General features: G+C 45.5%; 1 protein-coding gene across 6 annotated transcripts in view; it reads left to right on the forward strand.

Annotated features, from left to right (window-relative positions):
* Window positions 1–24,152, forward strand: part of LOC118382333 (glucocorticoid receptor) — an 86,576-nt gene extending 62,424 nt beyond the window's left edge. For 2 of the 6 annotated variants that reach the window (XM_052516419.1, XM_052516420.1), the window contains exons 3-9: window positions 2,351–2,529; window positions 3,704–3,820; window positions 5,897–6,178; window positions 6,304–6,448; window positions 9,798–9,928; window positions 15,132–15,289; window positions 20,081–24,152. In XM_052516419.1, the coding sequence (XP_052372379.1) occupies window positions 2,351–2,529; window positions 3,704–3,820; window positions 5,897–6,178; window positions 6,304–6,448; window positions 9,798–9,928; window positions 15,132–15,289; window positions 20,081–20,233 (1,165 nt within the window). In that variant the 3' untranslated portion in view covers window positions 20,234–24,152. Of the gene's footprint in view, window positions 1–2,350; window positions 2,530–3,703; window positions 3,821–5,896; window positions 6,179–6,303; window positions 6,449–6,936; window positions 7,075–7,524; window positions 7,682–9,797; window positions 9,929–15,131; window positions 15,290–19,930; window positions 19,964–20,080 lie in introns of those variants that run through there. The other 4 variants (XM_052516421.1, XM_052516424.1, XM_052516426.1 and 1 more) reach the window with 4 other exon arrangements.
* The last annotated feature ends 239 nt before the right edge of the window (window positions 24,153–24,391 follow it).

Raw genomic sequence — 24,391 nt, forward strand, 5'->3', positions numbered from 1 at the left:
ATTCAAAGAACTGTGTGATTCTAGGAACTGTTATGCTGGTTACTGGCCCAATGCTCTAACCACTAGGCTACCTGTTGGTTACTGGCCCAACGCTCTAACCACTAGGCTACCTGTTGGTTACTGGCCCAACGCTCTAACCACTAGGCTACCTGTTGGTTACTGGCCCAACGCTCTAACCATTAGGCTACCTGCTGGTTACTGGCCCAACGCTCTAACCATTAGGCTACCTGCTGGCTACTGGCCCAACGCTCTAACCATTAGGCTACCTGCTGGTTACTGGCCCAACGCTCTAACCATTAGGCTACCTGCTGGTTACTGGCCCAACGCTCTAACCATTAGGCTACCTGCTGGTTACTGGCCCAACGCTCTAACCATTAGGCTACCTGCTGGCTACTGGCCCAACGCTCTAACCATTAGGCTACCTGCTGGTTACTGGCCCAACACTCTAACCATTAGGCTACCTGCTGGTTACTGGCCCAACACTCTAACCATTAGGCTACCTGCTGGTTACTGGCCCAACACTCTAACCATTAGGCTACCTGCTGGTTACTGGCCCAACACTCTAACCATTAGGCTACCTGCTGGTTACTGGCCCAACACTCTAACCATTAGGCTACCTGCTGGTTACTGGCCCAACACTCTAACCATTAGGCTACCTGCTGGTTACTGGCCCAACACTCTAACCATTAGGCTACCTGCTGGTTACTGGCCCAACACTCTAACCATTAGGCTACCTGCTGACATCAGGTATGGTGATCCTACCACTGTTTATATGTTTGTTCTTTGGATCTTAAAGGAAAATGTATTTCAGAAAAAGGAAACTCACCCAAGCACACAGGTATTGTTGTAAGCTCCAGAGTAAATGTAGTGGATCTGATCTCAACTGTAGGAAGTGTAACAAAAGACATGCCAAAGCCCCTGCCCTGTTTGGAATATGTGTTTGTTTAGCTCACATACAGTATGTTGTTTGTAAACTAATATAACCCTAGGCATGCTGTGAAAATGTAGAAGGGATGCTTTTCAAGAGCAGAGGGGAATACATGTGTTGAGGTCCCCTGCTGTTACAGTGTTCCAGCTCAGGCCACATGCTTCTAGGTGGGCTGGTACATAGTTAAGAGACTCTGCTCTGCCTCTGTGGGAATGTTTTCAGAATCACAGGAGCATCATCAGTGTGTATTTGGCACTTATTGCAAAGTTATTATTTTTGTATTCATTCAGAAAATCACACTTGTTACTTACTGACTGTCCCTCCTCCTCCCTCTCTCTTCCCTGCTCTCCTCTCTTCCCTGCTCTCCTCTCTTCCCTGCTCTCCTCTCTTCCCTGCTCTCCTCTCTTCCCTCTCCTCTCCTCTCTTCCCTGCTCTCCTCTCTTCCCTGCTCTCCTCTCTTCCCTGCTCTCCTCTCTTCCCTCTCCTCTCCTCTCTTCCCTCTCCTCTCCTCTCTTCCCTGCTCTCCTCTCTTCCCTCTCCTCTCCTCTCTTCCCTGCTCTCCTCTCTTCCCTCTCCTCTCCTCTCTTTCCTGCTCTCCTCTCTTCCCTCTCCTCTCTTCCCTGCTCTCCTCTCTTCCCTGCTCTCCTCTCTTCCTTGCTCTCCTCTCTTCCCTGCTCTCCTCTCTTCCCTGCTCTCCTCTCCTCTCTTTCCTGCTCTCCTCTCTTCCCTGCTCTCCTCTCTTCCCTGCTCTCCTCTCTTCCCTGCTCTCCTCTCTTCCCTGCTCTCCTCTCTTCCCTGCTCTCCTCTCTTCCCTCTCCTCTCCTCTCTTCCCTGCTCTCCTCTCTTCCCTCTCCTCTCCTCTCTTCCCTGCTCTCCTCTCTTCCCTCTCCTCTCCTCTCTTTCCTGCTCTCCTCTCTTCCCTCTCCTCTCTTCCCTGCTCTCCTCTCTTCCCTGCTCTCCTCTCTTCCCTGCTCTCCTCTCTTCCCTGCTCTCCTCTCTTCCTTGCTCTCCTATCTTCCATGCTCTCCTCTCTTCCCTGCTCTCCTCTCTTCCCTGCTCTCCTCTTCCCTGCTCTCCTCTCTTCCCTGCTCTCCTCTCTTCCTTGCTCTCCTCTCCTCTCTTCCTTGCTCTCCTCTCCTCTCTTCCTTGCTCTCCTCTCTTCCTTGCTCTCCTCTCCTCTCTTCCTTGCTCTCCTCTCTTCCTTGCTCTCCTCTCGTCCTTGCTCTCCTCTCTTCCCTGCTCTCCTCTCTTCCCTGCTCTCCTCTCTTCCCTGCTCTCCTCCCTCTCTCCTCTCTTCCCTGCTCTCCTCCCTCTCTCTTCCCTGTTCTCCTCCCTCTCTCCTCTCTTCCCTCTCCTCTCCTCTCTTCCCTCTCCTCTTCCCTGCTCTCCCCTCTCCTCTTCCCTGCTCTCCTCTCAATGCAGTTCTACCTCCAAGCATGGTGGTGGCGCTGCGTCATGTACAACCCAGGGCAAGGCCGGGACCACCCATAAGGTCTGTCTGGTGTGTTCAGATGAGGCGTCTGGCTGTCACTACGGGGTGCTCACCTGCGGAAGCTGCAAGGTGTTCTTCAAGAGAGCCGTGGAAGGTACAGGGGCAAGGGGTGAGATGCTAGGACAACTCATATGGTCTGGTCCCAGATCTGTCTTTACTATCTTGCCAAGTTGGCAGAAACGGATCTGGAACTGGGCTACCACTGGTGATGTCATGAAATGATGTGTGGTTTATGTATCATCATACTTGCCTGTGGCAAGGACTGAGATGGTAAGACACCTTGTACTGTGGTGTCATGGAACGATGTTTGTTTACGGTAGATACTGGCGAGGTAGGATTTGTTTTATTTGTGTAGGCCAGTGACATAAAATCTAAATCGCCGGTCAGCAATGAGTCTGCTTACAGGGAGGAGGTCAGAGACTTAGCAGTGTGGTGCCAGGACATCACCCTCTCCCTCAACGTCAGTAAGATCAAGGATCCGATCGTAGACTAAAGGAGAAAGAGGGGAGAACACACCCCTCATGCACATCGACAGGGCTGTTTTTTTGAGCAGGTCGATAGCTTTAAGTTCCTTGGCGTCCACATCACGAAGGACTTAACATGGTCCACACGCAGCCTCACGGTCGTGAAGAGGGAATGGCAGCGCCTCTTCCCCTTCAACAGGCTGAAAAGATTTGGCATGGGCCCTCAGATCCTCAAAACGTTCTACAGCTGCACCATCGAGAGCGTCTTAACTGGCTGCATCACAGCTTGGTATGGCACCGCCCTTGACCGCAAGGCGCAACAGATGTTGATGTGGACAGCCCAGTATAGCCCAGAGCTTCCTGCCATCCAGGAAATGTATCATGTTTTAGTTAACCTTTATTTAACTAGACAAGTCAGTTAAGAAAAAAAAAATTGTATTTACAATGACGGTGTGCCGCTCTATGGGACTCCCAATACAGCCTGGAATTGAACCAGGTCTGTAGTGACACCTATAGCACTGAGATGCAGTGCCTTAGACTGCTGCGCCACTCAGGAGCCCCAAAAGGATGGTAAGGGGTGAGATGGTAGGACAACTGGTACTGGTACCCCTTTTGGCACCATGGAATGGTGTTTGTTAGGCATATCATAAATAATACTGTACTTGTCTGTGCCTGTTGTTATAAAGAAAATGCACATTTTATTTGCCAGTGGGAGGCTTGCTGATCCAGTATGATGCAAGGGGGAAATGCTGTCAAGAATATCGTACTTTATTTCTTTTTTTTTAAAGTCATTGAAATGATTTTTTTCTTGTCTCTCAGGGCAACACAACTACCTGTGTGCTGGGAGGAACGACTGCATCATCGATAAGATCAGAAGGAAGAACTGTCCAGCCTGCCGCTTCCGCAAGTGTCTCATGGCAGGGATGAACCTGGAAGGTACACTATTTTACCTTGTTTTATTGTCTCATGGCAGGGATGAACCTGGAAGGTACACTATTTTACCTTGTTTTATTGTCTCATGGCAGGGATGAACCTGGAAGGTACACTATTTTACCTTGTTTTATTGTCTCATGGCAGGGATGAACCTGGAAGGTACACTATTTTACCTTGTTTTATTGTCTCATGGCAGGGATGAACCTGGAAGGTACACTATTTTACCTTGTTTTATTGTCTCATGGCAGGGATGAACCTGGAAGGTACACTATTTTACCTTGTTTTATTGTTTCTTGAATTTGTCCTGGACCTGGGGACTGTGAAAAGAGCCCTGGTGGCATTTCTGGTGGGGTAAATGTGTGTGTCAGTGCTGTGTGTATGTTGACTATGCAAACAATTTTAAATGGTTTGCAATTAAAATTTCCAACAAATTAATGTTTCTTAGCTCGTCTGGTAGGCTCGTGTCACTGGGCAGCTCGCGGCTGTGCTTCCCTTTGTAATCTGTAATAGTTTGCAAGCCCTGCCACACCCGACACACCCGACGAGTGTCAGAGCCGGTGTAGTAGGATTCAATCTTAGTCCTGTATTGTCGCTTTGCCTGTTTGATGGTTCGTCAGAGGGCCTAGCAGAATTTCTTATAAGTGTCCGGGTTCGAGTCCTGCTCCTTGAAAGCAGCAGCTATACAATTTAGCTCAGTGCGGATGTTGCCTGTAATCCATGGCTTCTGGTTGGGATATGTACGTACGGTCACTGTGGGGACGATGTCATCGATGCACTTATTGATGAAGCCAGTGACTGATGTGGTGTACTCCTCAATGACATCGGAAGAACCCCGGAACATGTTCCAGTCTGTGATAGCAAAACAGTCCTGTAGTTTAGCATCTGCTTCATCTGACCACTTCCTTATTGACCGGTACTTCCTGCTTTAGTTTTTTGCTTGTAAGTAGGAATCAGGAGGATATAATTGTGGTCAGATTTGCCAAATAGAGGGTGAGGGAGAGCTTTGTGTATCTCTGTGTGTGGAGTAAAGGTGGCCTTGAGTTTTTTTTCTCTGGTTGCACATTTAACATGCTGGTAGAAATTAGGTCAAACAGATTTAAGTTTGCCTGCATTAAAATACCCGGCCACTAGGAGCGCTGCTTTATGGATGAGCATGTTCTTGTTTGCTCATGGCCTGCTACAGCTTGTTGAGTGTGGTCTTGGTGCCAGAATCAGTCTGTGGTGGTAAATAGACGGCTATGAAAAATATAGATAAACTCATGATAGATTGTGTGGTCTACAGCTTATCATGAGATACTCGACCTCAGACGAGGACTACCTCGAGACTTCTTTAATATTTGACATTGCGCACCAGCTGTTATTTACAAGTAGACACAAACCCCAACCGCTTGTCTTACCGGAGGCAGCTGTACTGTCTTGCCGATGCAGTGTAAACCCAGCCAGCTGTATGTTATCCATGTCATCGTTCAGCCACGACTCGGTGAAACACAATATAGTACAGATTTTAATGTCCCGTTGGTAGTATAGACTTATCCGGAGCCCATCCAGTTTATTATCCAATGATTGGCTAATAGGACTGATGGTAGAGGCGGGTTACCCACTCGCCGTCGGATTCTTACAAGGCACGCCAACCTACGACCCCAGTATCTCCTTTTCTTCTTCATGCAAATTACGGGGATTTGGGCTTTGTCCGGTTTCTGAAGTAAATCCTTTGCGTAAGACTTGTTAAAGAAAAACATCTTTGACCTGTACGAGGTGAGTAATCGCTGTTCTGATTTCCAGAAGCTCTTTCCGATCATAATAGATGGTGGCAGAAACATTATAAACAAAATAAGTTACAAATAACGTGAAAAAACACACACAGTAGCACAATTGGTTAAGATGAACCTGGAAGCTGAACTATTTTACCTTGTTTTATTGTGCAGATTCTAGTTTTGATGTAAATTGGTGTACAACTCAGTCTGACTACAAGCTACTACCACCTCAAATACCAGATACAAGTAGATATATTAGTTTGACTTGTTTTTGAGATCATGGTCACTCAATCTACCGCCTCCCTTCCTCTGTCCTTCGCCACAGCTCGTAAAACCAAGAAGCTGAACCGTTTAAAGGGGGTACAGCAGCCCACCACTGCCGAGCTGACCCCCCATCCTCTCCCAGAGGCCAGGTCGCTGGTCCCCAAGTCCATGCCCCAGCTCACCCCCACCATGCTGTCCCTACTAAAGGCCATCGAGCCAGACACCATCTACTCTGGCTACGACGGCACCCTGCCAGACACCTCCACCCGCATCATGACCACCCTCAACAGGCTGGGGGGACGACAGGTGGTATCAGCCGTCAAGTGGGCCAAGGCCCTGCCAGGTACTGCTGTCTCTAAAATACACTGTTGGAAACCTGCACAGTACTTACCATTGATAGCAGTACTACAGTATCATCTGGGAAATGGAACCTTTAGTAATTTAGTGTTCTGTTATCTTCCCCTGCAGGGTTCCGGAACCTTCACCTGGACGACCAGATGACTCTGCTGCAGTGTTCCTGGTTGTTCCTCATGTCCTTCGGCCTGGGCTGGAGGTCCTACCAACAGTGTGACGGGAACATGCTCTGCTTCGCTCCAGACCTCGTCATCAACCAGTATGTCTCTCTCTCTCAATTCAATTCAAGGCATGGGAAACATGTGTTAACATTGCCAAAGCAAGTGAGGTAGATAATATACAAAAGTGAAATAAACAATAAAAATTAACACATTACACATACAGAAGTTTCAAAACATATTAAATCTATTAAATCTCTCTTTCTCTTTTTTAAATGTATTTATATATATATATATAGTATCTGTCTTCAATATGTTTTGGACTATCTGTCTTATCACTAACATGTCTCTCTCTCCTCATCAGGGACCGTATGAAGCTGCCCTACATGGCAGACCAGTGTGATGTCATCACTAACATGTCTCTCTCTCTCCTCATCAGGGACCGTATGAAGCTGCCCTACATGGCAGACCAGTGTGATGTCATCTCTAACATGTCTCTCTCTCTCCTCATCAGGGACCGTATGAAGCTGCCCTACATGGCAGACCAGTGTGATGTCATCACTAACATGTCTCTCTCTCTCCTCATCAGGGACCGTATGAAGCTGCCCTACATGGCAGACCAGTGTGACGTCATCACTAACATGTCTCTCTCTCCTCATCAGAGACCGTATGAAGCTGCCCTACATGGCAGACCAGTGTGATGTCATCACTAACATGTCTCTCTCTCCTCATCAGGGACCGTATGAAGCTGCCCTACATGGCAGACCAGTGTGATGTCATCACTAACATGTCTCTCTCTCTCCTCATCAGGGACCGTATGAAGCTGCCCTACATGGCAGACCAGTGTGATGTCATCTCTAACATGTCTCTCTCTCTCCTCATCAGGGACCGTATGAAGCTGCCCTACATGGCAGACCAGTGTGATGTCATCACTAACATGTCTCTCTCTCTCCTCATCAGGGACCGTATGAAGCTGCCCTACATGGCAGACCAGTGTGATGTCATCACTAACATGTCTCTCTCCTCATCAGGGACCGTATGAAGCTGCCATACATGGCAGACCAGTGTGATGTCATCACTAACATGTCTCTCTCCTCATCAGGGACCGTATGAAGCTGCCATACATGGCAGACCAGTGTGACATCATCACTAACATGTCTCTCTCTCTCCTCATCAGGGACCGTATGAAGCTGCCCTACATGGCAGACCAGTGTGATGTCATCACTAACATGTCTCTCTCTCCTCATCAGAGACCGTATGAAGCTGCCCTACATGGCAGACCAGTGTGATGTCATCACTAACATGTCTCTCTCTCCTCATCAGAGACCGTATGAAGCTGCCCTACATGGCAGACCAGTGTGATGTCATCACTAACATGTCTCTCTCTCTCCTCATCAGGGACCGTATGAAGCTGCCCTACATGGCAGACCAGTGTGATGTCATCACTAACATGTCTCTCTCCTCATCAGGGACCGTATGAAGCTGCCATACATGGCAGACCAGTGTGACATCATCACTAACATGTCTCTCTCTCTCCTCATCAGGGACCGTATGAAGCTGCCCTGCATGGCAGACCAGTGTGATGTCATCACTAACATGTCTCTCTCTCCTCATCAGAGACCGTATGAAGCTGCCCTACATGGCAGACCAGTGTGATGTCATCACTAACATGTCTCTCTCTCCTCATCAGAGACCGTATGAAGCTGCCCTACATGGCAGACCAGTGTGGTGTCATCACTAACATGTCTCTCTCTCCTCATCAGGGACCGTATGAAGCTGCCCTACATGGCAGACCAGTGTGATGTCATCACTAACATGTCTCTCTCTCCTCATCAGGGACCGTATGAAGCTGCCCTACATGGCAGACCAGTGTGGTGTCATCACTAACATGTCTCTCTCTCCTCATCAGGGACCGTATGAAGCTGCCCTACATGGCAGACCAGTGTGACATCATCACTAACATGTCTCTCTCTCCTCATCAGGGACCGTATGAAGCTGCCCTACATGGCAGACCAGTGTGACATCATCACTAACATGTCTCTCTCTCCTCATCAGGGACCGTATGAAGCTGCCCTACATGGCAGACCAGTGTGACATCATCACTAACATGTCTCTCTCTCCTCATCAGGGACCGTATGAAGCTGCCCTACATGGCAGACCAGTGTGACATCATCACTAACATGTCTCTCTCTCCTCATCAAAGACCGTATGAAGCTGCCCTACATGGCAGGCCAGTGTGACATCATCACTAACATGTCTCTCCTCGTCAGGGACCGTATGAAGCTGCCCTACATGGCAGACCAGTGTGACGTCATCACTAACATGTCTCTCTCTCTCTCCTCATCAGGGACCGTATGAAGCTGCCCTACATGGCAGACCAGTGTGACGTCATCACTAACATGTCTCTCTCTCTCCTCATCAGGGACCGTATGAAGCTGCCCTACATGGCAGACCAGTGTGACGTCATCACTAACATGTCTCTCTCCTCATCAGGGACCGTATGAAGCTGCCCTACATGGCAGACCAGTGTGATGTCATCACTAACATGTCTCTCTCTCCTCATCAGGGACCGTATGAAGCTGCCCTACATGGCAGGCCAGTGTGACATCATCACTAACATGTCTCTCTCCTCATCAGGGACCGTATGAAGCTGCCCTACATGTCAGACCAGTGTGATGTCATCACTAACATGTCTCTCTCTCTCCTCATCAGGGACCGTATGAAGCTGCCCTACATGGCAGACCAGTGTGATGTCATCACTAACATGTCTCTCTCTCCTCATCAGGGACCGTATGAAGCTGCCCTACATGGCAGACCAGTGTGATGTCATCACTAACATGTCTCTCTCTCCTCATCAGGGACCGTATGAAGCTGCCCTACATGGCAGACCAGTGTGATGTCATCACTAACATGTCTCTCTCTCCTCATCAGGGACCGTATGAAGCTGCCCTACATGGCAGACCAGTGTGATGTCATCACTAACATGTCTCTCTCTCTCCTCATCAGAGACCGTATGAAGCTGCCCTACATGGCAGACCAGTGTGATGTCATCACTAACATGTCTCTCTCTCTCCTCATCAGAGACCGTATGAAGCTGCCCTACATGGCAGACCAGTGTGATGTCATCACTAACATGTCTCTCTCTCTCCTCATCAGGGACCGTATGAAGCTGCCCTACATGGCAGACCAGTGTGATGTCATCACTAACATGTCTCTCTCTCTCCTCATCAGGGACCGTATGAAGCTGCCCTACATGGCAGACCAGTGTGATGTCATCACTAACATGTCTCTCTCTCCTCATCAGGGACCGTATGAAGCTGCCCTACATGGCAGACCAGTGTGATGTCATCACTAACATGTCTCTCTCTCCTCATCAGGGACCGTATGAAGCTGCCCTACATGGCAGACCAGTGTGATGTCATCACTAACATGTCTCTCTCTCCTCATCAGGGACCGTATGAAGCTGCCCTACATGGCAGACCAGTGTGAACAGATGTTGAAGATCTCCAGTGAGTTTGTCAGACTGCAGGTGTCTCATGACGAGTATCTGTGTATGAAGGTTCTGTTGCTGCTCAGCACCGGTGAGTCTCAGCTCTGCTTTTCCTTTGACCTTTCACACTTGAGTCCATAACAAAATGCCAACCAATTTCCTGATTGATGACTGTGTGTTCCTGGGTTTTTACTGTTATTTTGTTGTTGTTGATCATAGCATTGGGATGTCAAAACAAAAGTTTCTCATTTCATCTTATTGTATTTTCGCTCTACTATTTCAACATATAATAGAAGGGGAAGTGCATAGGCATGACTTTTTAAGATATATTTATTTTTTTAAATGAATAATTCTCACCTTTATTGAACCAGGAAGGCTAGTTGAGAACAAGTTACTGGGTTATTGAACATTTGACCTGTTGTTGTGTCCCTTTGGTGCCTAAAGATGATCTGGAGTCAGACACACAGAGGTTGATATATTATGTTCTGTCCCCCACAGTGCCTAAAGATGATCTGGAGTCAGACACACAGAGGTTGATATATTATGTTCTGTCCCCCACAGTGCCTAAAGATGATCTGGAGTCAGACACACAGAGGTTGATATATTATGTTCTGTCCCCCACAGTGCCTAAAGATGGTCTGGAGTCAGACACACAGAGGTTGATATATTATGTTCTGTCCCCCACAGTGCCTAAAGATGATCTGGAGTCAGACACACAGAGGTTGATATATTATGTCCTGTCCCCCACAGTGCCTAAAGATGATCTGGAGTCAGACACACAGAGGTTGATATATTATGTCCTGTCCCCCACAGTGCCTAAAGATGATCTGGAGTCAGACACACAGAGGTTGATATATTATGTTCTGTCCCCCACAGTGCCTAAAGATGGTCTGGAGTCAGACACACAGAGGTTGATATATTATGTCCTGTCCCCCACAGTGCCTAAAGATGATCTGGAGTCAGACACACAGAGGTTGATATATTATGTCCTGTCCCCCACAGTGCCTAAAGATGGTCTGGAGTCAGACACACAGAGGTTGATATATTATGTCCTGTCCCCCACAGTGCCTAAAGATGATCTGGAGTCAGACACACAGAGGTTGATATATTATGTCCTGTCCCCCACAGTGCCTAAAGATGGTCTGGAGTCAGACACACAGAGGTTGATATATTATGTCCTGTCCCCCACAGTGCCTAAAGATGATCTGGAGTCAGACACACAGAGGTTGATATATTATGTTCTGTCCCCCACAGTGCCTAAAGATGGTCTGGAGTCAGACACACAGAGGTTGATATATTATGTCCTGTCCCCCACAGTGCCTAAAGATGATCTGGAGTCAGACACACAGAGGTTGATATATTATGTCCTGTCCCCCACAGTGCCTAAAGATGATCTGGAGTCAGACACACAGAGGTTGATATATTATGTCCTGTCCCCCACAGTGCCAGAAGATGGTCTGGAGTCAGACACACAGAGGTTGATATATTATGTTCTGTCCCCCACAGTGCCTAAAGATGGTCTGGAGTCAGACACACAGAGGTTGATATATTATGTCCTGTCCCCCACAGTGCCTAAAGATGATCTGGAGTCAGACACACAGAGGTTGATATATTATGTCCTGTCCCCCACAGTGCCTAAAGATGATCTGGAGTCAGACACACAGAGGTTGATATATTATGTCCTGTCCCCCACAGTGCCAGAAGATGGTCTGGAGTCAGACACACAGAGGTTGATATATTATGTTCTGTCCCCCACAGTGCCTAAAGATGGTCTGGAGTCAGACACACAGAGGTTGATATATTATGTCCTGTCCCCACAGTGCCTAAAGATGATCTGGAGTCAGACACACAGAGGTTGATATATTATGTTCTGTCCCCCACAGTGCCTAAAGATGGTCTGGAGTCAGACACACAGAGGTTGATATATTATGTCCTGTCCCCACAGTGCCTAAAGATGATCTGGAGTCAGACACACAGAGGTTGATATATTATGTCCTGTCCCCCACAGTGCCTAAAGATGATCTGGAGTCAGACACACAGAGGTTGATATATTATGTCCTGTCCCCCACAGTGCCAGAAGATGGTCTGGAGTCAGACACACAGAGGTTGATATATTATGTTCTGTCCCCCACAGTGCCTAAAGATGATCTGGAGTCAGACACACAGAGGTTGATATATTATGTCCTGTCCCCCACAGTGCCTAAAGATGGTCTGGAGTCAGACACACAGAGGTTGATATATTATGTCCTGTCCCCCACAGTGCCTAAAGATGATCTGGAGTCAGACACACAGAGGTTGATATATTATGTTCTGTCCCCCACAGTGCCTAAAGATGGTCTGGAGTCAGACACACAGAGGTTGATATATTATGTCCTGTCCCCCACAGTGCCTAAAGATGATCTGGAGTCAGACACACAGAGGTTGATATATTATGTCCTGTCCCCACAGTGCCTAAAGATGGTCTGAAGAGACAGACACACAGAGGTTGATATATTATGTCCTGTCCCCCACAGTGCCTAAAGATGATCTGGAGTCAGACACACAGAGGTTGATATATTATGTCCTGTCCCCCACAGTGCCTAAAGATGGTCTGGAGTCAGACACACAGAGGTTGATATATTATGTTCTGTCCCCCACAGTGCCTAAAGATGGTCTGAAGAGACAGACACACAGAGGTTGATATATTATGTCCTGTCCCCCACAGTGCCTAAAGATGGTCTGAAGAGACAGACACACAGAGGTTGATATATTATGTTCTGTCCCCCACAGTGCCTAAAGATGGTCTGGAGTCAGACACACAGAGGTTGATATATTATGTTCTGTCCCCCACAGTGCCTAAAGATGGTCTGAAGTCAGACACACAGAGGTTGATATATTATGTCCTGTCCCCCACAGTGCCTAAAGATCATCTGGAGTCAGACACACAGAGGTTGATATATTATGTTCTGTCCCCCACAGTGCCTAAAGATGGTCTGGAGTCAGACACACAGAGGTTGATATATTATGTTCTGTCCCCCACAGTGCCTAAAGATGGTCTGGAGTCAGACACACAGAGGTTGATATATTATGTCCTGTCCCCCACAGTGCCTAAAGATGGTCTGAAGAGACAGACACACAGAGGTTGATATATTATGTCCTGTCCCCCACAGTGCCAAAAGATGGTCTGGAGTCAGACACACAGAGGTTGATATATTATGTCCTGTCCCCCACAGTGCCTAAAGATGGTCTGGAGTCAGACACACAGAGGTTGATATATTATGTCCTGTCCCCCACAGTGCCTAAAGATGGTCTGGAGTCAGACACACAGAGGTTGATATATTATGTTCTGTCCCCCACAGTGCCTAAAGATGGTCTGGAGTCAGACACACAGAGGTTGATATATTATGTACTGTCCCCCACAGTGCCTAAAGATGGTCTGGAGTCAGACACACAGAGGTTGATATATTATGTCCTGTCCCCCACAGTGCCTAAAGATGGTCTGAAGAGACAGACACACAGAGGTTGATATATTATGTCCTGTCCCCCACAGTGCCTAAAGATGGTCTGGAGTCAGACACACAGAGGTTGATATATTATGTCCTGTCCCCCACAGTGCCTAAAGATGATCTGGAGTCAGACACACAGAGGTTGATATATTATGTTCTGTCCCCCACAGTGCCTAAAGATGATCTGGAGTCAGACACACAGAGGTTGATATATTATGTTCTGTCCCCCACAGTGCCTAAAGATGGTCTGGAGTCAGACACACAGAGGTTGATATATTATGTTCTGTCCCCCACAGTGCCTAAAGATGGTCTGGAGTCAGACACACAGAGGTTGATATATTATGTCCTGTCCCCCACAGTGCCTAAAGATGGTCTGGAGTCAGACACACAGAGGTTGATATATTATGTTCTGTCCCCCACAGTGCCTAAAGATGATCTGGAGTCAGACACACAGAGGTTGATATATTATGTTCTGTCCCCCACAGTGCCTAAAGATGATCTGGAGTCAGACACACAGAGGTTGATATATTATGTTCTGTCCCCCACAGTGCCTAAAGATGATCTGGAGTCAGACACACAGAGGTTGATATATTATGTCCTGTCCCCCACAGTGCCTAAAGATGGTCTGAAGAGACAGACACACAGAGGTTGATATATTATGTTCTGTCCCCCACAGTGCCTAAAGATGATCTGAGTCAGACACACAGAGGTTGATATATTATGTCCTGTCCCCCACAGTGCCTAAAGATGGTCTGGAGTCAGACACACAGAGGTTGATATATTATGTTCTGTCCCCCACAGTGCCTAAAGATGGTCTGGAGTCAGACACACAGAGGTTGATATATTATGTTCTGTCCCCCACAGTGCCTAAAGATGATCTGGAGTCAGACACACAGAGGTTGATATATTATGTCCTGTCCCCCACAGTGCCTAAAGATGGTCTGGAGTCAGACACACAGAGGTTGATATATTATGTACTGTCCCCCACAGTGCCTAAAGATGATCTGGAGTCAGACACACAGAGGTTGATATATTATGTTCTGTCCCCCACAGTGCCTAAAGATGGTCTGGAGTCAGACACACAGAGGTTGATATATTATGTCCTGTCCCCCACAGTGCCTAAAGATGATCTGGAGTCAGACACACAGAGGTTGATATATTATGTCCTGTCCCCCACAGTGCCTAAAGATGGTCTGGAGTCAGACACACAGAGGTTGATATATTATGTTCTGTCCCCCACAGTGCCTAAAGATGGTCTGGAGTCAGACACACAGAGGTTGATATATTATGTCCTGTCCCCCACAGTGCCTAAAGATGGTCTGGAGTCAGACACACAGAGGTTGATATATTATGTACTGTCCCCCACAGTGCCTAAAGATGATCTGGAGTCAGACACACAGAGGTTGATATATTATGTCCTGTCCCCCACAGTGCCTAAAGATGGTCTGGAGTCAGACACACAGAGGTTGATATATTATGTCCTGTCCCCCACAGTGCCTAAAGATGGTCTGGAGTCAGACACACAGAGGTTGATATATTATGTCCTGTCCCCCACAGTGCCTAAAGATGGTCTGGAGTCAGACACACAGAGGTTGATATATTATGTCCTGTCCCCCACAGTGCCTAAAGATGGTCTGGAGTCAGACACACAGAGGTTGATATATTATGTCCTGTCCCCCACAGTGCCTAAAGATGGTCTGGAGTCAGACACACAGAGGTTGATATATTATGTTCTGTCCCCCACAGTGCCTAAAGATGATCTGGAGTCAGACACACAGAGGTTGATATATTATGTTCTGTCCCCCACAGTGCCTAAAGATGGTCTGAAGAGTCAGGCAGTGTTTGATGAGATCAGGATGTCCTACATCAAGGAGTTGGGGAAGGCCATCGTCAAGAGAGAGGAAAACTCCAGCCAGAACTGGCAACGCTTCTACCAGCTCACCAAGCTTCTTGACTCCATGCACGAGGTACACATTACACTTCTTCAATTTCCTAACTTTCATTTATTTATTTTTCGTATATTTGTTATAATTTATTTTATCGTCATTATTATTATTATTATTATTATTATTGTAGGCCTATTTAATAATCTAAACCAGTTCTTTAAATATGCAAAAAAGTTGTTTCATTTTGTTAAAAGACATTTTCGTTGGCTAAATGAAGTTCTTTCTGTTTATTTTTGTGGGCCATATTTAGTTTAAGATGGGTTAAAACTAGGTCTCTTGTAAAATAAATAGCATTAAATCAAATCAATAAATAGCATTAAATCAAATCAAATCAATAAATAGCATTAGCCTGTTGCTGTCCGTTGTTGGGTAGGCACTCACCTTTTGTTGGTAATCGCTGCAATATAGTAGGCCTGTTCAAGGTTTAAACCAGTTCTTTAAATATGTAACAACTGTTTTGTTTCCTCCTACATATCCCAACCAGAAGCCATTTCCTTTGGTCAAATTAAGTTCCAACTTTATTGTTGTGTCTGCCGCAATATAATACAGTTCGTTACCAGTAGTCTTAGGGCTACATAATACAGTTAGTTACCAGTAGTCTTAGGGCTACTCGCACTCAAACCATGAAACCAAGCCAGCAGTGGTATGCTGCTGGTCTTAGGGCTACTCGCACTCAAACCATGAAACCAAGCCAGCAGTGGTATGCTGCTGGTCTTAGGGCTACTCGCACTCAAACCATGAAACCAAGCCAGCAGTGGTATGCTGCTGGTCTTAGGGCTACTCGCACTCAAACCATGAAACCAAGCCAGCAGTAGTATGCTGCTGGTCTTAGGGCTACTCGCACTCAAACCATGAAACCAAGTCAGCAGTGGTATGCTGCTGGTCTTAGGGCTACTCGCACTCAAACCATGAAACCAAGCCAGCAGTGGTATGCTGCTGGTCTTAGGGCTACTCGCACTCAAACCATGAAACCAAGCCAGCAGTGGTATGCTGCTGGTCTTAGGGCTACTCGCACTCAAACCATGAAACCAAGCCAGCAGTGGTATGCTGCTGGTCTTAGGGCTACTCGCACTCAAACCATGAAACCAAGCCAGCAGTGGTATGCTGCTGGTCTTAGGGCTACTCGGACTCAAACCATGAAACCAAGCCAGCAGTGGTATGCTGCTGGTCTTAGGGCTACTCGCACTCAAACCATGAAACCAAGCCAGCAGTGGTATGCTGCTGGTCTTAGGGCTACTCGCACTCAAACCATGAAACCAAGCCAGCAGTGGTATGCTGCTGGTCTTAGGGCTACTCGCACTCAAACCATGAAACCAAGCCAGCAGTGGTATGTTGCTGGTCTTAGGGCTACTCGCACTCAAACCATGAAACCAAGTCAGCAGTGGTATGCTGCTGGTCTTAGGGCTACTCGCACTCAAACCATGAAACCAAGCCAGCAGTGGTATGCTGCTGGTCTTAGGGCTACTCGCACTCAAACCATGAAACCAAGCCAGCAGTGGTATGCTGCTGGTCTTAGGGCTACTCGCACTCAAACCATGAAACCAAGCCAGCAGTGGTATGCTGCTGGTCTTAGGGCTACTCGCACTCAAACCATGAAACCAAGCCAGCAGTGGTATGCTGCTGGTCTTAGGGCTACTCGCACTCAAACCATGAAACCAAGCCAGCAGTGGTATGCTGCTGGTCTTAGGGCTACTCGCACTCAAACCATGAAACCAAGCCAGCAGTGGTATGCTGCTGGTCTTAGGGCTACTCGGACTCAAACCATGAAACCAAGCCAGCAGTGGTATGCTGCTGGTCTTAGGGCTACTCGCGCTCAAACCATGAAACCAAGCCAGCAGTGGTATGCTGCTGGTCTTAGGGCTACTCGCGCTCAAACCATGAAACCAAGCCAGCAGTGGTATGCTGCTGGTCTTAGGGCTACTCGCGCTCAAACCATGAAACCAAGCCAGCAGTGGTATGCTGCTGGTCTTAGGGCTACTCGCGCTCAAACCATGAAACCAAGCCAGCAGTGGTATGCTGCTGGTCTTAGGGCTACTCGCGCTCAAACCATGAAACCAAGCCAGCAGTGGTATGCTGCTGGTCTTAGAGCTACTCGCGCTCAAACCATGAAACCAAGCCAGCAGTGGTATGCTGCTGGTCTTAGGGCTACTCGCGCTCAAACCATGAAACCAAGCCAGCAGTGGTATACTGCTGGTCTTAGGGTTACTCGCGCTCAAACCATGAAACCAAGCCAGCAGTGGTATGCTGCTGGTCTTAGGGCTACTCGCACTCAAACCATGAAACCAAGCCAGCAGTGGTATGCTGCTGGTCTTAGGGCTACTCGCACTCAAACCATGAAACCAAGCCAGCAGTGGTATGCTGCTGGTCTTAGGGCTACTCGCGCTCAAACCATGAAACCAAGCCAGCAGTGGTATGCTGCTGGTCTTAGGGCTACTCGCGCTCAAACCATGAAACCAAGCCAGCAGTGGTATGCTGCTGGTCTTAGGGCTACTCGCACTCAAACCATGAAACCAAGCCAGCAGTGGTATGCTGCTGGTCTTAGGGCTACTCGCACTCAAACCATGAAACCAAGCCAGCAGTGGTATGCTGCTGGTCTTAGGGCTACTCGCACTCAAACCATGAAACCAAGCCAGCAGTGGTATGCTGCTGGTCTTAGGGCTACTCGCACTCAAACCATGACAAGGGGAAAAAACAAGAGGAATGGGTGTGATGCAAAACTTAGTTTAATGACGCCACATGATAACCTGTTTGTATTTTCCATATAAACAATGACTCTTTGGCTATTATTTGGTTTAGCTGCTGCAGAAACTGTTTTAGGCCTGACAGAGTTACTGCTTTAATCTAACAATATAATGCTTCTCTTTATAAAAACAAAAATCTGATCCAAAATTTACAAATTAGCCTCCTCCTGTATAGCTGTATATCAAATCTCATTTTTATTTGTCACATGCGCTGAATACAACAGGTTTAGACCTTACCGTGAGATTCTTACTAACAAGCCCTTAACCAACAATGCAGTTTTAAGAAAAATAATAGCTGCGAAAATATTTACTAAATAAATCAAATTTTAAAAAGTTATACAATAAAATAACAATAATGAGGGGGTACCGGTACTGAGTCAATGTGCGAGGGTACAGGTTAGTCGAGGTAATATGTAGGTAGGGGTAAAGGGACTATGTATAGGTAACAAACAGCGAGTAGCAGCAGTGTAAAAACAAAGGGGGGTGGGGGGGTGTCAATACAAATAGTCCGGGTGGCCATTTGATTAATTGTTTAATTGCCTTATGGCTTGGGGGGTAGAATCTGTTAAGGAGCCTTTTGGACCTAAAACTTGGCGCTCAGGGTCTATGACTTGGGTAATGCAACCGGTCAGGATGCTCTCGATGGTGCAGCTGTAGCACTTTTTGAGGATCTGGGGACCCATACCAAATCTTTTCAGTCCAGTCTGAGTGGTGTAAAGCTCGCCGCCATTAGACTCTGGAGCAGTGGAAACGCATTCTCTGGTCTGTTTAGGAAAGTAGATATATTTCTGCATTTCGGGTCGGGTGCGAAAGCCACGGATTCATTTCCCCCGTGCGTTTACTGTGAACACTGAGGCTGTGCCCGCTTTAAGTTAGATTGAACAGTGGTCAGGTAGACTACTGTGGCTATTTGATCATAATGTAGTTCTATCAGAGCTGCTACCATCAAAAACAATGGAGAAAAATACATCCCATAACACTGAAACATGGAAATAACTGTTCTATCATTCAACCTACAGTAGCAGCCAATGTGTGGGGTTCAATGCTGGCCTACATTCCATGGGACTTTTGAAAAAATCATGCAGGGCTTGACATGAACCTGTTTATCCACTTGTCCTTCAGACAAAAGGTGACTGAAAATTGTTTTTGTTTTTTTGCAATAAACCACAAAATAAAATTCATTATTATTCCCATACCATTTTTTTTTACAGAGAATCAGACAAATTATGCTACCCTCTTACACTCTACCTATTGGCTACTTAACTTATTCAAGCCTGTCTCAAAAAATGCTGCCTCCCGGTGGTCTGGAGCTCAATGCTGCCTCCTGTTGGTCTGGAGCTCAATGCTGCCTCCTGGTGGTCTGGAGCTCAATGCTGCCTCCTGTTGGTCTGGAGCTCAATGCTGCCTCCTGGTGGTCTGGAGCTCAATGCTGCCTCCTGGTGGTCTGGAGCTCAGTACATATAAGATTCATGTTTCTGTACACATGGCATACAGCTAGATATGAGATTAATGTAGGAGTATGAGTGGGTTGTGAACAATGATATGAGAAATGGTGACAATAATGTTGCAGATGTTGGGACACGATGTGTTGTCCTGTCCTGTCATTATTTTGTCCATGTTTGTTTTAGTGCCTCTGTTTTGTTCTCTCCGATCTACACTAAGAACATTTCTGTGACCAACAGACAATAGATAGACATGTCAAATGTTCTGCTTCCCTCTAGATGGTTGGTGGGCTATAAATAGACATGTCAAATGTTCTGCTTCCCTCTAGATGGTTGGTGGGCTATAAATAGACATGTCAAATGTTCTGCTTCCCTCTAGATGGTTGGTGGGCTATAAATAGACATGTCAAATGTTCTGCTTCCCTCTAGATGGTTGGTGGGCTATAAATAGACATGTCAAATGTTCTGCTTCCCTCTAGATGGTTGGTGGGCTATAAATAGACATGTCAAATGTTCTGCTTCCCTCTAGATGGTTGGAGGGTTATAAATAGACATGTCAAATGTTCTGCTTCCCTCTAGATGGTTGGAGGGCTATAAATAGACATGTCAAATGTTCTGCTTCCCTCTAGATGGTTGGTGGGCTGCTGGATTTCTGCTTCTACACGTTCGTCAACAAGTCACTGTCGGTGGAGTTTCCAGAAATGTTAGCAGAGATCATCAGCAACCAGTTACCAAAATTCAAAGCCGGGAGCGTCAAGCCCCTCCTCTTCCACCAGAAATGACTGTGTGGTGCTACCGCCACTGGCCGTGTCCACCACCGAGACACAATGCCTTAAAATCCCCTCACCTTCCCCTGACAGAGGGAGACATGGAAGAAGAGAGGCTGTTTTGGGAGGAATTATACCATGTACAGGGGTTTGCTGATTTTGGGGGATGAAACGATCGCCATCGAGGAGGAAGGAGAGATTTGTCAAGAGGCAGAAGACGAGACGGAGAGAGCAGAGGATTTTTGTTTTGTTTAACATCAGTGGTCTATGATCCAGTTAATAGAATACATGTTTTCATAAGTTGAAGTATAATCAAGGATTGAACTAAACTAACCCTTTGTGTTTTCTCAGGTGTTTGACCCGCAGAACTTAACAATATCTAGATGAAATAAGTATCTATATACAGATTATTAAGATGATGATGTCTTACGTTTCTGCTGCCACAGTATATACAGTTTATTATACAGGTGATTTCTTACCTCGGCAAAGGTAACACTATAACTATCTTGTAATGTTATTCAACAGGTTAACCCACTGTGTATTCCTCTACCTGTTGCTGTTTTTAGGACGTTGTTGTAACAGAGTTCATTATCAAATCACACAAATCTCATTTTCCAAACGCATGTTGCATTGATATTGTTTTATATAATGAAAGCGTACAGTACACAGTTGGCAGAGCTATCTTTGTGTACGTTAAGCTACCTGCTTAAACTACCTGCTGGCTGCCAGGTTTACACACACCGGCGATCAGAAAAAGGGAGAGGGGAAAAAAAGTGCCTTTTTTTAGCTTAAAGTCTGGTTTTAGCCGTTCTCTCTCTGACTGTCCGAGGATGTTCTTCTTTCACCATCACGGCTGACCCTCGGTCTTTCACCATCACGGCTGACCCTCGGTCTTTCACCATCACGGCTGACCCTCGGTGTATGGGATTGTTTTGTTTCTATTACATGCCGTTGCAGTCAGCTTAACTTTTTTAAATGACTGCCGTGTTAGTCTGTTGCTAATTGAAGCTCAGTTATGGCTCCTCGGTGTGAACTATAACAATAAGATCAGTAGATTTAAATAATACTCCCAATCTGCATACAGTATTCACCTGATCTCTTGTACACGTCTCATTTTTAAATACAATTTTAGTACAATGACCCCCCCCCCCCACACCATTATGAGAGAATGTGAAAGTACATAGTAAAGAACATAGCTTTAACTCTATTGGATGTTTGTAAAAGGAAGCTATTAATTGTCACCTTTTTGAACTTATTTTTGTCAGCAAAAGTACTTTTGTCCATCGATGAACTAATACCCTCTTCCTGTTGCTTTTGTCCATCGATGAACTAATACCCTCTTCCTGTTGCTTTTGTCCATCGATGAACTAATACCCTCTTCCTGTTGCTTTTGTCCATCGATGAACTAATACCCTCTTCCTGTTGCTTTTGTCCATCGATGAACTAATACCCTCTTCCTGTTGCTTTTGTTTTAACTGTTTTGCTAGTTTTTTTTGTTGTCCATTTGACATTATTGGAATGTGTCGGAGAGAGCGACGCGTCAGCCAATCAAAAATGGAGAGTGCAGATTCCACTTTTATTTTTTATTTTTTTTTATGTATCGACAGCCCCAAAACCAGAAGAGCTGGTTGCTATGGTTTCCACTAAGATTTGATGGGAAAATGGCTGTTCTTGAATTTAGTTCTACAGTAGTTCTTGGTCTCTTAAGGAGAATATAAATAGTAACAGTCCAAGTCAGAGGGCCCAGTGTTGACCCTCAATACTCTACACACTGGTGTTTGAATGGATAGTAGAGTGGTGTGTGTGTGAATGAAACATGGGTAACTTGTCATTATTCATCCTTATAGCGCTTACATTCTGACAACAGTGACATATCACTGACATATCAGACAATTAGACCATTTTATGAGATGAAAACCAGCAATACACAGGGGGTTCTGGAGAGGTGGACACGGATGGACCCTTCTCTAGGACAACCTCCCATTGCTGCTCACACAACAACCCCTTACCCACCCAGGCATCTTGCTTACAACATCTCAGCTCTTATTGTTTCTCTCTCGCACTCTGTGTGTGTGCGTGTGCGTGTGTGCGTGACACAAAGGTTTTCCAGTAAAGCACTTAGTACTAACTTCGTTCTCTGTCATCTTGTTTCTCACTCAAACTGTGATCACGTCACAAATTACTCCCTGTTCCCTTTGTAGTGTGTTACTTTTGACCAGGGCAAGGCTCTGGTCCAAAGTAGTGCACAAAATAGGGAATAGGGTGCTATTTCAGACCGTAGTCTGTAGCTTAGTGGTTGAGGAGGGGAAGAGACATAAACCAGGAGATATTTTGACCCGGCAACAGAGGACGGGGTTTCCCACCCCTGTTCTAAGGGGAAATGGTTTTCTTAAATAAAATAAAAACATGTTTTCATTGTAATGTAATTGGGGTTGTCACATTCCGTACATTTGAGGGGAATTTGTGAGAATTGTTAATCCGAGACCTGAAGCCATTGAGAAGGTTTTCTAACTTACCTAACCTGCGTTTAAAAAATGCCATGCTAGTTATTTGTTTGTTGTTATTGGGTCTATTTACATGTTGGAAAACTGACTTATCTTATTTTCAGATTTTTCATACACGATGCCAACATCTAATAAGAAGCTATACGTTAGTGATTCTTAAGAACAACTATACCATACTCAGGTTGTTGTCATTGGTTAAAAGTGTATGTAGTCATCTATGTTCACTGATGAAACTGTTTAAAACCAAAAACTTTTCAGTTTTGATTCCCAGAGTGTGTTTTTCTGACAATGAATTAACAGTCAGGTTAAATGAAAGCTCTCCTGGCCGTTCAGGTACGTTAGTTTCATGCATACTGGACATGCCAAAATCATTAGATTTTTCACACTACTTGATTAACCATTGTTAACTTCCCAATCTATCCTAAAGGAAAACATTTATTTTCTTTCAATGGTGATACAAAAGTAGTTCAATAAAATTAGAAAATGAATTCTCCCCATTTAAACTGCTTGTGGATTTCCTATGGGTCACATTCAGGGTGGCTATAAATCATTCTCTGCTGTTGCCTTTCATATAACCGGTATGAAACCACAAACTACTCACCTCCCCTTATCCAAAAATGTATTTTGGTCTCTGTGGAATTGTATTGTGCAGTACATTTTTTTTTTTTTTACAAGAAAATCTGAAAATATGCAAAATAGAAATGACAAATACCTGAGTTACATCTGTTGCTCTAAACAGAGATTATAGGCACGTACTGTCATTTTCTTTTTTTCTTTTCCAATATAAGCTATATTAGACAGAATATGTTCACTTTAGTGAATGAACTCTGCAGGACAGATTTTCAGGAAAACTTTCAAGTGTCAATATATACCATTTTTGATTTAGACAGAGTTCCAGCATATTAGATTGTCTAACGGGTGGCCAAAGCAAATCCAGACTCAAAGGTTTCTCTGTAGTTTCAGTAGCTCTTGGAACGACAGACGTACAGGACTGTCCTATAACACATTTTATATGTATTTTTTTGTGTACTAATATTATGAATATAGTAGTCAGTCAACAAAAAAAACTTCACACAAACTGTTTTGTGAAAGTAATCAACCAGCTTTGAACCTGACAATCTGCACTACCCCAAATATTATTTAGAAATTATATTTTGTATAAAACAAACGTTCACTTTAGAAACGTCTTATCAAGGGCAGAATGATGATGATGATGATGATGATCTGGTATATGCTTTCCTTTGAAGATGGCTTTGAAGATGCCTTGTTTAGCTTATAGACTATTTCAATGATGTACATATAACCCAATGTAAAGAGAAACAATGTGTTGTATTACTCCCACAAATAATAATACTTTTCTATATCTGTATTATTGCTCATCTGTAGTAGATCATGTTGATGCTTTTCCTTCCATTAAATGTTGAACTACGTCTTCGTTGTGTGTGGTACCTTTTCTCAAAACAAGAAATTGTATGCAGATTGATCATGATAACTCACTTTATATCTGAAACAATGAATAAAGTCACCTTGTTGTCAGATTATACTTTTAATAATCACATGATGACGATAAGCACTGGTTCATCCAATAAAGTGGCTTTTCCTTTCTGGGGCTTATTGGTTTGGTTTGTAACCTTTTGTAATGACCTTTTTATTATTCTTTAACCTGTAT

This window comes from Oncorhynchus keta, chromosome 4 (genome assembly GCF_023373465.1).
Source record: "Oncorhynchus keta strain PuntledgeMale-10-30-2019 chromosome 4, Oket_V2, whole genome shotgun sequence".
In the NCBI taxonomy this organism is placed as follows: Eukaryota; Metazoa; Chordata; class Actinopteri; order Salmoniformes; family Salmonidae; genus Oncorhynchus; species Oncorhynchus keta.